Source organism: Esox lucius, chromosome 8 (genome assembly GCF_011004845.1).
Source record: "Esox lucius isolate fEsoLuc1 chromosome 8, fEsoLuc1.pri, whole genome shotgun sequence".
Taxonomy (NCBI): Eukaryota; Metazoa; Chordata; class Actinopteri; order Esociformes; family Esocidae; genus Esox; species Esox lucius.
The window spans coordinates 14946224-14962272 of NC_047576.1; the positions used below are offsets into that span (position 1 = coordinate 14946224).

General features: G+C 42.7%; 1 protein-coding gene across 6 annotated transcripts in view; it reads left to right on the plus strand.

Annotated features, from left to right (window-relative positions):
* nfic (nuclear factor I/C) overlaps positions 1-16049 on the plus strand; it is a 104332-nt gene that overhangs the window by 70801 nt on the left and 17482 nt on the right. For 4 of the 6 annotated variants that reach the window (XM_013134985.4, XM_010871846.5, XM_034293944.1 and 1 more), the window contains exons 3-8: positions 3650-3721; positions 4005-4079; positions 7688-7811; positions 8771-8895; positions 11577-11687; positions 13341-13585. In XM_013134985.4, coding sequence (XP_012990439.1) covers positions 3650-3721; positions 4005-4079; positions 7688-7811; positions 8771-8895; positions 11577-11687; positions 13341-13585 — 752 coding nt within the window. The remainder of the gene's footprint in view (positions 1-3649; positions 3722-4004; positions 4080-7687; positions 7812-8770; positions 8896-11576; positions 11688-13340; positions 13586-16049) is intronic. The other 2 variants (XM_034293946.1, XM_034293947.1) reach the window with 1 other exon arrangement.

Sequence of the window (16049 nt, forward strand, 5' to 3'; positions counted from 1 at the left end):
TTGTTTTGTTTAATGTGTATGACACTATGGTTAATGTTGAATATGACTGATTTGCCCAGCAGTCAGAAGATTACTTTCACCAGTGGTCTTTCTGCCAGACAGACCACACAATGTAAAAACCCTGATAGCCAGCAGCCGCCATATTGGTGTTAATTAATTAATTAATTCTACAGTATTTTAATAGAATATGAATTCTAGTTCAGGTTTTTATTTGTTGTTGTGTGAGCAGTACCTCTCCTACTTAAAAAAAACACTTAAATATGTTTTTTTTATTTTTTTTTATTTTGATGTCCAATTAATTTAAATGATGCATTGAATTGTCTTTAATAGAAAATGGAGGAGCAGTACCATGATAGCACTGTAAGGACATTTTACATTTAACAGACGCTCCTAGAGTGTGACCTAGAGCATATAGGTTTAGTTGCCTTGCACTTGGACCAACTTTTTCACGTTGTTGGGATTCAAACCAGCAACCTTTCACCTACTGTTCCATCATTCTAACCACAATGCAGTTGACCAGGGTTTATGCACATCACCGGCTACAAAACACATTACTGTGATTAACTTGTAATTTGTAACTGACTACAGAGTCAGTTACAAATTTGATTTAAATTGCCTGTTTAATTCAAATGATTACATTTTGGATTTTACAATAGATAGTTGATCAGTTTGATTGTTAAATGGTAGCTTTCTCAATGCCAGCAAAACTGATTAAGTATGGTTCTTTCTGCATTACATTAATATAGTGATTCATTTTATTATAATTTCTTTTTCTGAATGGCTCCAGTAAGGTTTGTGGTATTAAGAGCACATCGATGTCTCAAATTAATTTCCTGTTTCAATGAGGGAATTCTTTTAGTATTTTGGCCTGTGCAATTTCACATAATCGTAGCTTGGGTTCTTCTAGTTCCTACCAGAAATGGAGCTGCTAAAGAAATAGCTCCTCTCATTCAGTGACTGATGGGAATTGGGTTTAGTAAAAGCCAAAGATTGTCTCTCCAAGTTAAACCAGGCACCACTGTAAATGTCAATAGACTGCCTTGCTGGAAATCCCTCTCTTGGCTTCCTCTGGTCATTTCAGCCTGCAGCTGGCTTTAGCTAGACAGCCGCTATGTTTACAATAATGTAATCAGATCAAAATGAAAGCAAATACTGGGTGCATTGTAGAAAATTCTAATTCACTGGTCTTGTGGTTTTCCTGTTATATTTTGGAAAATGTATACTGTACAAAGGGTTGTGTTACAAAAAGGAATCTATCAATTATATGTATACTTGCAGCTTTCAGTAATATCTACGGTGATGGAAGACTTTTATAAGTAACTGTGGTCAGTTTACTACAGATAATCATGGAGGGAAGCTATTTTGCCTCAGTGTTCTTGTAATGCTTTTGTGTAGTGATGTCATTTAACACTGACTGCGGAGTAACTGAGCAGAAGTCACTTTCATCAAAATTATCTCTCAGTGTAACCCCCACCCCACCAAACTTTTTCTATGTCTCTCTCTCATTGTAACCCCCACCCCACCAAACTTTTTCTATGTCTCTCTCACAGTGTAACCCCCACCCCACAAAACTTTTTCAATGTCTTTCTCTCAGTGTAACCCCCACCCCACAAAACTTGTTCTATGTCTTTCTCTCTGCATCCGCCACCCCTCCCTGTGTATCACTCTCCTTTCTCACTTTCTCTCTCTGCCAACATCAGTTGGCACTGCTCTGTTTCTCTTTTTTCATCTGGGGTGACTTGGCACCGGGGTATGCTGGCACTCATCAACAGGGTTAGTTGTACTTTGTGTATTCTTGCTCTGTGTGTGAGTTTGTGAGAGAGAGAGAGAGAGAGAGAGAGCTGGGGTGAGAGAGTGAAAGCGAGACAGGAGAAAGAGCAATCTAAAATGGCTGCCAACAGCTAACTCCTCTGCACATGAAATGTCTGCCAAAAAAATCTGTTCCATTGAGCGATCCCTAGCCAGAGAACTTACTTGGAAAGAAAAAACATAGTAAATGTCTAAAGATGAGTTTGGGAATATGACATTGAGGATAGAGCGAGCGAAGATCGAAGTGGTAATAATGCATTATTAAACTACTTAACTAGTATGAGTAAAACATATTTTATATAAGTTTATGACCAGGGTGTGGCAGTATGAAGATCAGTTTCACACTTATTAAAACTGCTTCAACCTTGTGACTGTACAGGTGCATTGTCCGCTCGCTGTCAATTCCATTCATGTCTGTTCTGACATTTGTGAATTTATCACATTGTAATGTTTTTGTAGAGGTCTTTAATAGTTGTTCATTAAAGTAACATTTAGTAAGAAACAAGAGTGTGACATTGCCAGTAACAGAAAACAAAATGTCCATTAACTACTTAGAGACAGAAATACTGAAAATTAGGCAACAATGTTTTCTCAAGTTTTGTCTTTGGAGCATTCTCAACCTTTTTGGGAGATTATTTGTGTGCCAGTCTTTATAACCTAGTCTTGCTCATGTTCTTTTTTTTCGCTCTTTGTGCCAGGGATTTTGTCTCAGGGCGGCCTGCCTATAATCTGATGCAGCTCTTGGCAAGAAAGTATTGCTTATTAAAGCAGAGGAGGAGAGCAACATTTGGAGAAGTTCCTTCTGTGCTCCTGGCAGGGTCTTTAAGACTTGGCTGGTGTAAAATCAAGTTGACTGTTTAGCATTTTTTCCCCTTGTCTTTCTACTATTGTAGATTAGTGAAAGAACAATCCACAACCAAAAAGTCAACTATATTCTTGTGCTTACAGCAAAAAATGCAAATAAATTGTTGCGTGTGTATATGACTCTTACAAACAGTTTTAAGCCTTGTGTACTTACAGAGACTATGTCATGTCATGATATTGACTATAGGTTCCAGCACTATAAACCTGGCTGTGAAAGTAGCTACGGTAGAAATAATGTGCAGTCTTCTACAGAGCTTTATGAACATGACAGTCATTGCCGACTGTGTTTTTACTATAGGGTGTCTGGCTCACTTGTCCAGTGTATAAAGAGGTCCAGGGGGGAGCAGGGCGGTCGTTCTAGTGACAGGAAGGCAGTGTGAAGATTGCTTTGAGGCACCCCCTCCACAAACTCTAAACTTCAACATTTGGAGCATTATGGAATGTGTGTGACTTTGATCTGTGAGAGGAGTTTTCCCTATCTGATAGAGAAAGTTCCTATTTATGTCTCTTATTTTGTTTTTTTTACTGCTGTTCCCTTTTACCAACAGCCAGACTCTTTGTTGTAGATGTTGTGGATTTCACACTAAGAATTCCCATTCTGGTTTGGGCCTTTCTCAGTTTATTTACTTGTTTTATCTGCATTTGCCAGGTGCAGCAAATATTAAGTTCCCACAAATAAAAGTTAGTTTTATGGTTTGATCGTGTGGCCTTGCCATTGTTGTTTTGCTTTACCGAAAATGAAGTAAAACAAGATTAGCAAAACAACAAGATTAGCATGCCAGAAACCTGAATTAGAGTGCCAGAAACATTTTAACACATATACTCATTTGAAGTTCATTTTAGATTGTTTATGAGTACTATAACATCTGCAACTGAGCCTTTTACAGGTAAAAACTGAAACAACAGATGTTGGCTTTAGACTTATGTACCCCCACCCGCCTCTCTCTCCCCCCCCCCCCCCTCTTCCTCTCTTTAGAATCAGAGCAGAGCAGTAGCCCACGCACAGGTATTGGCTCGGATCAGGAGGATAGCCGAGCGGCCACCATGGGTAAGGGGCCCGATGGACTCTCACATGCACACATCCAAATGCCAAAACACACTGGAACACGAATACGCATTTACACGCCACTAAACATTCACATGAGAATAAAGTTAGTTATTCACCTGGCATGAACAGACATTCACAACACCTGTCACTGTAATATTTAGCATTACATGTATTTTACTGGTTTTTACTGTCCTTTTCTTGTGGTGTCTCTTAAAAGTAAGAAATTACTTTAATTCTCTTTGTATTAGAACTCTCCTTTGTGACTCATCTCTGTCTTTTCCAGATGCTCCTGAATTTCAGGAGAGCTTTGTGACTTCAGGAGTTTTTAATGTAACAGAGTTGGTGCAAGTATCCAGAAGTAAGATTGTCCACCTTTTTTTCAGCTGCTACTGTTTCTATATATTTGTGGTTGAATAGGTCGTGGAATATCTGAACACAAATCATATTTTGTTACTGCTCCTAAAACGTCACGTTTGGCTACTTCCCTAGCTAGCCTCAATACTGCAACATGCTTAGGAGCTTGGCAGGCATGTGTCACATAAACTATGGTGATTAAAGTTCTGACAGCCCTCTTCAGTGAAAAATGAGCTAGCTCACAAACTCTAGCCCTCAGGCAGGGGGTGGAAACTCGCAGCCTTTCTGGCAGTATCACAGCTTTCCTCTCAGTAGCTGTGTCTCTCTGTCTTTCCCTTGCTGCCTGTTTTACTTGTATACAACCATGACCACCCAATGGATACACAGGATATAAATAGAAGCACATGGATGGTTCAACAGCTAGATAACAAAGACGGAAGTGAATAACTAGATCCAGGATTACGGCAGATATTAACATAATCCATTTAGATTATTAATCATAGACAACATGGAGAGTAAACCCTCCTTACTGTCTGATCTCTGACTGACAACCAGATGATGTGGCTTTACAATGACATTATTTATGACCTCCTCATGATGGAATGTGTATTGTGCAGATGTTATAACCAATTAATATTTTAGATTCACATTGCCAAGGCTATGTGCTCTGCGCTCCGAGCTCTTTCTTTGACTGGGAATGCTGTGCTCACCAGGCCACATTAGCAGTGAATTAGGCCCACATTAGCATAGCCCCACATGGCCATCCAGCCGCTAATCACTCTATATAACCATTGCTTTCCAATCACACACATGCCTCACTAGTCACCACCTGAGACCTTCTATCACTTACCCTCCAATCTGAGCCATCATTGTTATTTCATTATGTTTAGAGATGGAGTTGGATCAGATTTGATAGCTAATTTAGAAGGGAAGGGAAGCGAGAAAATCTCACCCATCTGTCACATCACGTTTGATGATAATTGCATCTAGTTTAAAGTCCGGTGTGTAACATGTTCCTTCCCTGCCTGAACTTTCGCCCTGTGTGTTTCTTTCTGTAAAGCTCCTGTGGTGTCAGTTTTGCACTGGTCTTTTTTCTGTGGGTCAATCCTCATCTGTCAGCGTAGTACATGCTCAAATACACCCACGTATGATGTAGAATGATCTAGATACAATTGTCAAAATGAAGTGAATGATTGAGTGACTACGTTGCATAGGGAGCACATTTTACGGTGCACCTTGTCAAGCAAGCTCTCTGTTCTCACACCTTGACTGACTAATTGGGAGTAAATGTAGAAGTTAAAGACTTCAATTAGGCACCTGCCAGCTGGCCTCTCCTGGGGAAAAGACTGCTATTCCAAATTCACTCCCTCGACTTTCAAATATTCAGCTGCAGATGATGCTCCATTCACCTGCCCTTCTGTTTTATAACACATTCAGATTTGGTTTCAACATCACACATTTCTATTTACGCTAATATTGATGCTTGTTCTGCCCCCAAGAGATGTTGTCAAAATTGTAGACCACTTAATTAGCTTATTTAACTAATCTGTTTCTTTTAAATGCATTCCACTTTATTTACACAGGTCTCTAATGGGATGCATATCCTAAGAGGATATGGGATAGAAACGATGAATTCTCCACTGACCTACTTTGCGAGTGTAATTATGCAGAGCAGAATATATTGTAATTATAAAGCTTGTTTACATCCCCATAACTATCCCGTTCAGCCTTAGAATTAGTTTCCTTCAGCTGTATTCCTCTCCTATGTCTCTGATTTACAGCCTCTGTCTGTTAATAAAGACGGTATGAACATGAATAAATAAAATAATTAAATAGGATTACAATCGCAGGGGATTCTTATTCCGCATTCCTCCACCCCTCTTGTGTTTGGGAGTTCCCTTAATGGTTCCTCTTCTTTTGCCACAGGTGCACGAGGGAGGTTTTGGATTGGAGATGTATGAATCCTCCCTTTGTGCTGTGCATCTTAGTACTGTCTGTAGTCAGGGAGAGATTCATTCTCAGGGATTTGTAGTGACGCCATCGCACTGTTAATACCATACCTGTCCTAACAAATGGACCATTGTTCTCTGTGCCCACTGTGACTCTCAACTGCTTGGTTTAGTATAGTACATACTGTATATACTGGCAGTGTATAGTGCAACATCTTTGCTAGACCATAGTACTAAAGCAGGCAACCATGAATGCAAATGGCCACATAAAGTACATAAGTAGAATCCTAAGTGGGAAAAAGAGGTAAGATCAGACAAAGGCTGCACCGACCCATAATGTTATATCCTACAGGTCTTGTCCTGAGACCTGTGACTTTGGTAGGAGATCACCAGAGCTGAGAACCGGCACCTAAACCTTCAACTTGAGCTCCTGTTCTTCATGTTGTTGTATAACTATAAATGTCAAGTAGGGATGCAGCGGTACAGTGGGCCCAGGGTTCGGTATACGTCGCGGTTTGTGGGTCACTGTAACGGTAAAAGTACAGTTTCGGTATGAATGACAAATCATGTTAGAAGTGTTTCCACTCGAGTAGCCAACAGTGGTAAAGCAATGCTTGCAGACTACTGTGTTTACGGTCTTCTTACTCTATTCGTCATATTGAATGCTGAATCCAAAAGACGACGGTGCCTCTTTAAATTTGCTTCTCTCTGTCCTGCTTGCGCTCGCCATTGGCACGTTGGAGCTGAGAGAATATTTGTTTTTAGTTTCCCCTTTCTTCATGGGGCGCCTTCAGGGAGGTTTCCTACTGAGATGTCATTGTAACTCGTCTATTGGTTGTTTAGGTGGGAGGGGTTTGCGGTCACTACGATTGCCACATTTTGAGACATTGCTGTGGAGTAAAGATTGTCAGCCCTCAGGAGCCCCCTAATGGCCTGGGGCCCCAAGAAGTTGCCTGCCTTACCTGTTCACAAGCTACGCGTCTGGTTCTGTGGATCTGAATCTACAGTGTGTGTGTAGTCTGCAGCGCAATAAGCATGTCTTGGAAATTATAGGAAAGTGACCAGCATATTGTAAATCTGTCGTAATTCTGTGACATGTCGTAATTCACGTGTGCGTGGCGGACCGGGGTTCGATAACCGAACGGTTCGATAACAGTCCTTGTACCATTGCGTCCCTAATGTAAAATGTTGGCCCCTGAAAATTGTACTGGACCCTATTATTGTTGAAGAAAAACACTGCATTGTCCATTTATTTTTTTTATTATTTTTTATAATAGAGAAGCACACATAAATACAAAACTAGTATTGCTCACACAGGGACATAAATCTTCAGCAGCAATGTGAATTGTATGGGAGCTAAGGGAGGGTGTTATCAGGGCCGGCTTCAGGCATAAGTAACATAAGTGGTCGCTTAGGGCCCCTGACCGCTAGGGGGCCCTGACCGATAGGGGAGAGGGGGCCTCAAATGAAATTTTACTTAGGGCCCCCAAAAGGCTAAAGCCAGCATTGGGTGTTATGTAACTTAAAGTATGCAGAATGCAGATGCATACATAATTGATGCATTATTAAAATAATTATCTATCTAGCATATCTAGTTAAAAGTCCTGTGTGTAACATTCCTTCTCTGTCTGACCTTTCACCCTGTGTGTTTGTTTCTGAGCAGCTCCTGTGGTGACAGGTGCAGGCCCTAACTTCTCTCTTGGGGAGCTGCAGGGGCACCTGGCCTATGACCTTAACCCTTCAGGGGTGGGGATGAGGAGAACCCTGCCCAGCACCTCCTCCAGCGGGTCAGTACACATCCTCAAAACTCAGACAAACAAAAACATTCACATGTACAGACACTCACACACTCTTTTGGTTTTACTATCGTTGAGGTTAATCAAAATATTCACATTCAATCTATTTCCCATAATCCCTAACTCCTTATCTTAACCCTATATTGTACTCCTAACCATGAATGTAACATATAACCTTTACCCTTAGTATAACCTAATTGTAATTGTTAACATAGACCTAATGCCTATGCCAAAAAATCTATTCACGAGGAAGTGTACTAAACTAAGGTCACACACACTCTCGACTGGAAATGAACATACTGCATACACTTCCAAAGACAGACTTGCAGCACAATACCCAACGTTTGTCATTTCTCTACCATCTGAAAACACAAACAATAAAAGACAAGGTCGGTGTACATTCTTGGGTAACAGGAATCTTTTAAGAAATGGATGGATATCTAACCAGGGCTGGACTACCAGTTGGGGCCCCAGGGCCCCTGCCTCAGGCTGCTATGAAGCACAGAGTAAACATTTCTGTTTAGGCCGATGAGTGGAAGACTGTGTGTTTGTTTTTACTGGTGGTCAGAGAACAGTGTCCAGGTGGTGAAAGCACTAGACCTTCAGTAACAGAACAATGGGCTGTTCCTCAGGTGACTGTAAGCCATGTGATTTATCTGGGAGTGTGCACCACTGCCAAAATGCCAGCTATGATTTATTGTCTTATTTCTCACTGTAAACATCAAGTATAGCTAGGACAAATTGAGACTGTAAATAAACTAGTTTTCCTAAGCGGGTTGGAACTGCCCAGTCTCCTGCCAACCATCTCTGGTTGCTGCTGTTGACCCACTTGTGTGTTTGCAGATAAATGTGTGTATGTTATATACACTGTCCACTGATGCTTTTCATGTGTTACGTTGCCTTTTCCTTATGTCCTCCTCTTTCTCTTTCACCTCCTGTGTGACATGCAGGAGTAAGAGGCACAAGTCTGGCTCCATGGAGGATGATGTTGACACAAGTCCTGGGGGAGAGTACTACACCTCTCCTAACTCCCCCGCAAGCAGCTCCCGCAACTGGCAGGAGGACCTGGAAGGAGGTAAGCATCCCCTCTGGACTTTTCAATGTTTTCACAATCTACAGTATCGCCAATTAAATTGGACAGTGCTAATGGCTCATCGGTTTGTACACAGACTGTCATTTTGGGGACACTGGCTATCTTCCAACTCTTCAGGAATAACAAACTGTCAGTTCTGGCGTTCCTTCTTTAATGTTCTTTATTACTGGTGTCCTGAAACCTCAACATTCATATACTTCTATTTATTACATGTGGAAGCAGCTAAAATATCAGGGAACACTTTCACTTCAAATGCCTTGAAAGTCACAGACAGTGCAAATGACAAATATATCACGTTGTGAAGTGCCCGTGGGGTGCCACGGATGATTACTCAAGTCGTGCCTGAAGTTGTAATTTATTCATGAAGCAAATATTTTGCAAAAGTAGCAAAAAAAAAAACGCAACAAAAAAACAAGTGGCCCAGTATGCCTGGTATTAGATTATGCAGATTGGATGTTGCAGTATCATGCTCACTTTTCACCTCATGTTCTCGTGTTGGTTTGCTAATGAGGAATGATTTTTCTAGGAAACGTGTCTAGCAAGAAGCTACACTGTTATCTGTCTATATGCAACCAAACATTTTAGAATTATTACTTGAAGCAGGAGTTTCAACGCTAAAATGACTAATGCCTTTCACGCATGGACCTCCTCCCCCACCAGCACTGACCTGGTAAAAATAGGATGAGTAGGTTACAGCGTTCATAGTGTGGTCCAGTGTTTGGCTGAGTGAGCGTGGGAGAGAGCCAACAGTTAGTAGGTGTGCTGATTGAATGGGGCTTGTCTGTTAAGTGCACTACACATGTTGGAGTGTGTGTGCGTGTATGTGTGTGTGTGTGTGTGTGTGTGTGCGCCTATATGTGTATGTGTGTGTGAGAGAGCCACGAGGCAGCTCTCCTAAACAGGATTAGCAGCAGTAAGTGGGAGTACGATCACCATTTATTCAACACGTTAACTCAGTATTTAACACACAACTAAAACATTTTATCTCAGTGTGTGTTTGTGCTGTAAGGGGAGTTTTATAGGCCTATCACAGGTTCTAATGCTGTGAGGTGGTGCTGTTTAATTGCAGTGGACATTCCATGCGTCATTAATAGAGTGTTCAGTAGCCTGTAAAGGGGGACGTGTGGTGTGTCTGGTGGCTTTGTGGTGCTGTTAACCGGTGGGCCAGGCTGGGCCCCAGGAGGGCCTCATACTGCAGGACCCTGATGCTGACGACAGATCTGTGGAGGTCATCAGAGCAGAGCTGGCCCCTCACTCACTGACCCCGACACAGGACCTGCAGGATTCTGACCCCACCCTCCTAATGTTATGCTCTCTTCCTGTCTAGACAGCCCTGAAAATCTCCTCTTTAACAACCCCCTCAGCCGAGTTAGGGCTAAAGACTGAGAGAGTGGGATGTTTGGGCACCTTTCACCAGGTAGAGGTGATCAGGGGACGTTACTTTAGTCTCCAGCATTGGCCTGGACTCAGAATGTTAGATTGCAGTTCACGCCTCATTCAGCCATCCATTCAGCCACTACTGACAGTCTGTAGAATTTGCTCTAGATAAAGATTTTCAAGATATTTCATTTTTAAATGTGTCAAATACAGTAAGCAGATGTGTGGGTAGGCCAGGATCCCTGAAGTCTGAGTTGACCTGTCAATCAGTATGATCTGGTAATTAGTGCCAGGGCTGTAATGGCTGCCCCTGCCTAGCCCCCGGCACTAAACAGGACGTGCGTGTTTATCTTCTGAGCCAGTCTTACTGTTGACCTTCAGCTGCTCCCCTGAAAAGCTGTGATTTACTCACTCACTCTACTCTGACATAGAGGGCTGTGGTAGAGCAGGGGAAGAGGAAGCAGCCAGATAAGCCTGTCTTGCTTCTCTTGCTCTGTCTTTAACCCTCTCTCCTCATCTCTCTCATGATTTTTTCCCTTCTTTCTGTTCTTCTTTTTCCCCTCCTCCCCTCCCTCTCAAACAATGAAAGAGTTAGAGAGGGGGTGCTCGTGTCTAAGAGAGATCCTCGAAGTCGTTCTCTGACTGGCTGGGAGTGTGACACTGTTTCTGCTCCTGTACAGGATCACAGTAACAACATGTGCACTGCCTTCTCCACCACGCCAAAGAAGGAAATAAACAGCTGTGTAATCTTAACCTAATCAAAAACGGGTCTAAGCTGGGTGGAGAAAGTGTTCCTCACACACATTCGGTTATCAACAAGTGTGTGATAGCACAATAAATATGGAGGAGTAGCACTTCTAGTGTTGCGCCATGCTGCCACGACAACAAAGATACACAATTGTTTAGCACACCTAAGCAATTCTGTGGTCTCAGGGACTGCAGGCCTTTGAGAAATTGGAGTGACCTAAGCTCAGCAGACTTTATTTGGAGTAGATCTGATCACAATGGTATATTTTGTCTGATCTTGTTGTTTTGTATTAATGAGGAAGTTGATTTTGAGCCCATGTGCTCACTGCAATGTGCTGCAGTACTGATAATGGCTGACAGGGTCATATCAATGCACCCTGCCACCCTGTGGTTACTTACCGTAAGTACAACATCCATGTAGTTGCAGAGTTAGTTGGGCAAGTAAATGTAGACTCCTTTCAATGGTCTTTTCCATTGTTATCATGGGAGTCGTAGTGGTGTGGTTAACACCCTCTGTGTATCTCTGTCTCTATGTCCAGGCATGTCACCTGGGGTAAAGAAGACAGAGATGGACAGCCCTTCTCCTCAGGAGAGCTCCCCTCGCCTCGGCTTCACACAACACCACCGGCCCGTCATCGCAGTGCACAGTGGTCAGTACACATACTCAGTCATTCACAGTGGTCAGTACGCATACTCAGTCATTCACAGTGGTCAGTACGCATACTCAGTCATTCACAGTGGTCAGTACGCATACTCAGTCATTCACAGTGGTCAGTAGGCATACTCAGTCATTCACAGTAGTCAGTATGCATACTCAGTCATTCACAGTGGTCAGTAGGCATACTCAGTCATTCACAGTGGTCAGTACGCATACTCAGTCATTCACAGTGGTCAGTACGCATACTCAGTCATTCACAGTGGTCAGTACGCATACTCAGTCATTCACAGTGGTCAGTAGGCATACTCAGTCATTCACAGTAGTCAGTATGCATACTCAGTCATTCACAGTGGTCAGTAGGCATACTCAGTCATTCACAGTGGTCAGTACGCATACTCAGTCATTCACAGTGGTCAGTACACATACTCAGTCATTCACAGTGATCAGTACACATACTCAGTCATTCACAGTGGTCAGTACGCATAGTCAGTCATTCACAGAGGTCAGTACACATACTCAGTCATTCACAGTGATCAGTACACATACTCAGTCATTCACAGTGGTCAGTACGCATTGTCAGTCATTCACAGAGGTCAGTACACATACTCAGTCATTCACAGTGGTCAGTATGCATACTCACTCATTCACAGTGGTCAGTACACATACTCAATCATTCACAGTGGCCAGTACACATACTCAGTCATTCACAGGAGGCATCTTGTCACTGTTCATCAGAAACCACCATCCCTGACATATGTAGGTCTGATAGTAATTGGAAAAATAAAAGTTTCCTTAATCATTTGTACTCCATTTCATTTAGAACATATGATCTCTATTAAATTGCGGTGTCAAATCACAATGCATATAGAATCATGAAAACTACAATTAACACACCGAAGTATCATGACCTTTTTGTATCCTCGCCAGTTTCCAGCACTATATTCTCTTAGGATGTAAATTGTAAAAATGTAACAAGTAATAATTAATTTCCTATTGTTAGGATACCATATCTACAGCCTTGTGTCTGGAAGTTTTTTATGTCTTTTTTATGTCTGTGTTTTTGGAGGTAAGCCTGATAAGCACTGACTACATGCCTTATGGTCTCAACAAGACTTAATCTGTGTTCAGGCATTATTTGAGGTTTTAATTGAACTGCGTTACAACACTGTAAATACATAAATAATGTAAAAAGTCTATTAGCAGGTAGCATAAACCAACCAAATGTCTGCAGAATGATGCTTTAAAGTACATATGTCAACTGTACTAGTATGTGGGGTTGATAATAGATATCCCGTTCTACATTTCAATAAAATACTCACACAACAGGTACTAAACTAAGGGAAAGGCAGAAAGACTGCGTCATTTCCACGACAACATTTCTATTAGTTTTAATCGTGAATATTGGTTGTATGGAAATACCAGACAATAGACTGGCACACAGAATTATAATTGCATTATGGAGAAGCCCACATTTTTCTATGCCCCTTTCCTTATCGCTAGCATACCGCCATTGTGGACCGTGAAAAAGTGAATGTATAAACATTTTCTTTCTCGGCCCGGCTCTTTCTTTCTGCCCTTCCTCTCTTCCTCCTTCCCTCTCGTTTTCTTTCTCTCTCTCCCTCTCTCTCTCTCTCTCTCTGTGCAGGGATCTCTCGGAGTCCGCACCCCTCCTCGTCTTTGCACTTCCCCACCACCTCCATCCTGCCCCAGTCCACCTCCTATTTTCCCCACACTGCCATCCGCTACCCACCACACTTAAGCTCACAAGACCCGCTGAAGGACCTGGTCTCCTTGGCCTGTGACCCGTCCAACCAGCAGCCCAGCCCTGTGAGTCCAGCCCATCTAACAACTCTAACTAGGGCCCAGAGTTTGTCCTGGTCAGGTCATGTGGTCAGTAAAACTCATGACCCTACTTATTACATACTGTGATACCTGTTTGCCTGTCTTAGGAGTGTAACCTAACAGGGTCAGGGCATAACTGAGCCAGCCGTCAATGCTGTCACTCATTGACTTGTGTTTATCTGACAGACCCTGCAGTGTGACACAATGCTTGGGACACGATCTCATGGCAAGCCCTTCAGTTTAAAGGAATGTCAATGTCCCAGATGGAAGTGTGTTTTACATTTAAGTGGTTTATTTCAGAAAATTGTGTTATTTTCATCTGTTGTTTGGATACACCTAATTGTTTAATATTTCATTCCTGCATGCTTCATGTTTCCTTTGTAGTCATCCTGCCTGACATATAGCCTGGTGGCCTGAAAACTGATCCCCCATTTCATTCCAGTATTCTCCCCCACGTGGTCTTTACTACTGGATACTCTACTACATGTGGTGTAATCAGTGATAGGCAGTAGCTCATGGCCATGTAGGAACCCAGTTCAGAGCTACAGACAGGTGTTCCTTATGCACCCTCTCCTGGCAGACTGCAGACTAGAGCCACCACATCCCTGTGTGACCCTCATTATGGTGAACTATCCCAAATGCTCTGTCATAGAGCATGACCAAGAAAGTCATAAAATCACTGTAAACATCATATTGTTTTTAGCCAACTTCTTTGAATGTTGTTGTTTCACTGTCCAGTCGTAAAGTATAGGCGGTTGCCCTATAACATGTTGTTGTTTGACTGTCCAGTTGTTAAGCATTGGCGGTTCCCCTATAACATGTTGTTGTTTGACTGTCCAGTAGTAAAGTATAGACGTTTCCCTTATAACATGTTGTTGTTTGACTGTCCAGTAGTAAAGTATAGACGTTTCCCTTATAACATGTTGTTGTTTGACTGTCCAGTCGTGAAGCATAGGCAGTTCCCCTATAACATGTTGTTGTTGGACTGTCCAGTAGTAAAGTATAGACGGTTCCCTTATAACATGTTGTTGTTTGACTGTCCAGTGTTAAAGTATAGGCGGTTCCCCTATAACATGTTGTTGTTTGACTGTCCAGTAGTAATGTATAGGCGGTTCCCCTATAACATGTTGTTGTTTGACTGTCCAGTAGTAAAGTATAGGCGGTTCCCCTATAACATGTTGTTGTTTGACTGTCCAGTAGTAAAGTATAGACGTTTCCCTTATAACATGTTGTTGTTTGACTGTCCAGTCGTGAAGCATAGGCAGTTCCCCTATAACATGTTGTTGTTGGACTGTCCAGTAGTAAAGTATAGACGGTTCCCTTATAACATGTTGTTGTTTGACTGTCCAGTGTTAAAGTATAGGCGGTTCCCCTATAACATGTTGTTGTTTGACTGTCCAGTAGTAAAGAATAGGCGGTTCCCCTATAACATGTTGTTGTTTGACTGTCTAGTAGTAATGTATAGGCGGTTCCCCTATAACATGTTGTTGTTTCACTGTCCAGTAGTAATGTATAGGCAGTTCCCCTATAACATGTTGTTGTTTCACTGTCCAGTAGTAATGTATAGGCGGTTCCCCTATAACATGTTGTTGTTTGACTGTCTAGTAGTAAAGAATAGGCGGTTCCCCTATAACATGTTGTTGTTTCACTGTCCAGTAGTAATGTATAGGCGGTTCCCCTATAACATGTTGTTGTTTGACTGTCCAGTAGTAATGTATAGGCGGTTCCCCTATATCATGGAGGACAATGAACCCTAAGACCTCCGGATCTTTTTACACCCTGCTGTCCCTGGGAGCAGACTAACTCCCCAGACATGATTACCATTAAGTGATATGGACCTGAGAGGTCCTGCCACTTCACCATATGCACATGTCCCTCCTTCCTCCTTGAATAATTCCAGTTGGGTTGCTCACTAAAGCTGGTGTTCTGTTTATGCATTGACTTGAAAGAGGTGAAGGGATGGAGGGAAGTGGCCCCGGGGCTTTACAGGATTGAACCTGAAGGAGATCCCCGTAAGTCTCTGGCAGTGATGCTAATGTTGGCAGGGTGCACAGGGTTGGCACAGGCAGGCAGCCAGCTCACGGAGGAGAGACATTTATCAGGAGTGCCCCCCAGCAGCAACTACGCAGGGCTCCGCTCAGCCTAGTTTCTGCAGAGTCATTGAAATTCCCCCTGCTGCAGTGCGACTGCAGCCAGGCAGTCACAAAGGACAAGCGCATGGGACACTAATGTAGCTGACTCATTTGCTCTTCCATTGTTGTGGAGGACAGTGAGTCTCTGAAAGCCTTGTCAGCCATGCAAAGAGCCACCATGGCTGCCGTTGGTTGACTGACTGAGCAGTGCAGTGAGAGAGACTGGGGACAGTGCAGTGAGAGAGTGAATGGGGACAGTGCAGAGAGAGAAAGACTGGGGACGGTGCAGTGAGAGACTGGGGACGGTACAGTGAGAGAGACTGGGGACAGTGCAGTGAGAAAGAGAAACTGGGGACAGTGCAGTGAGAGAGAGAGAGACT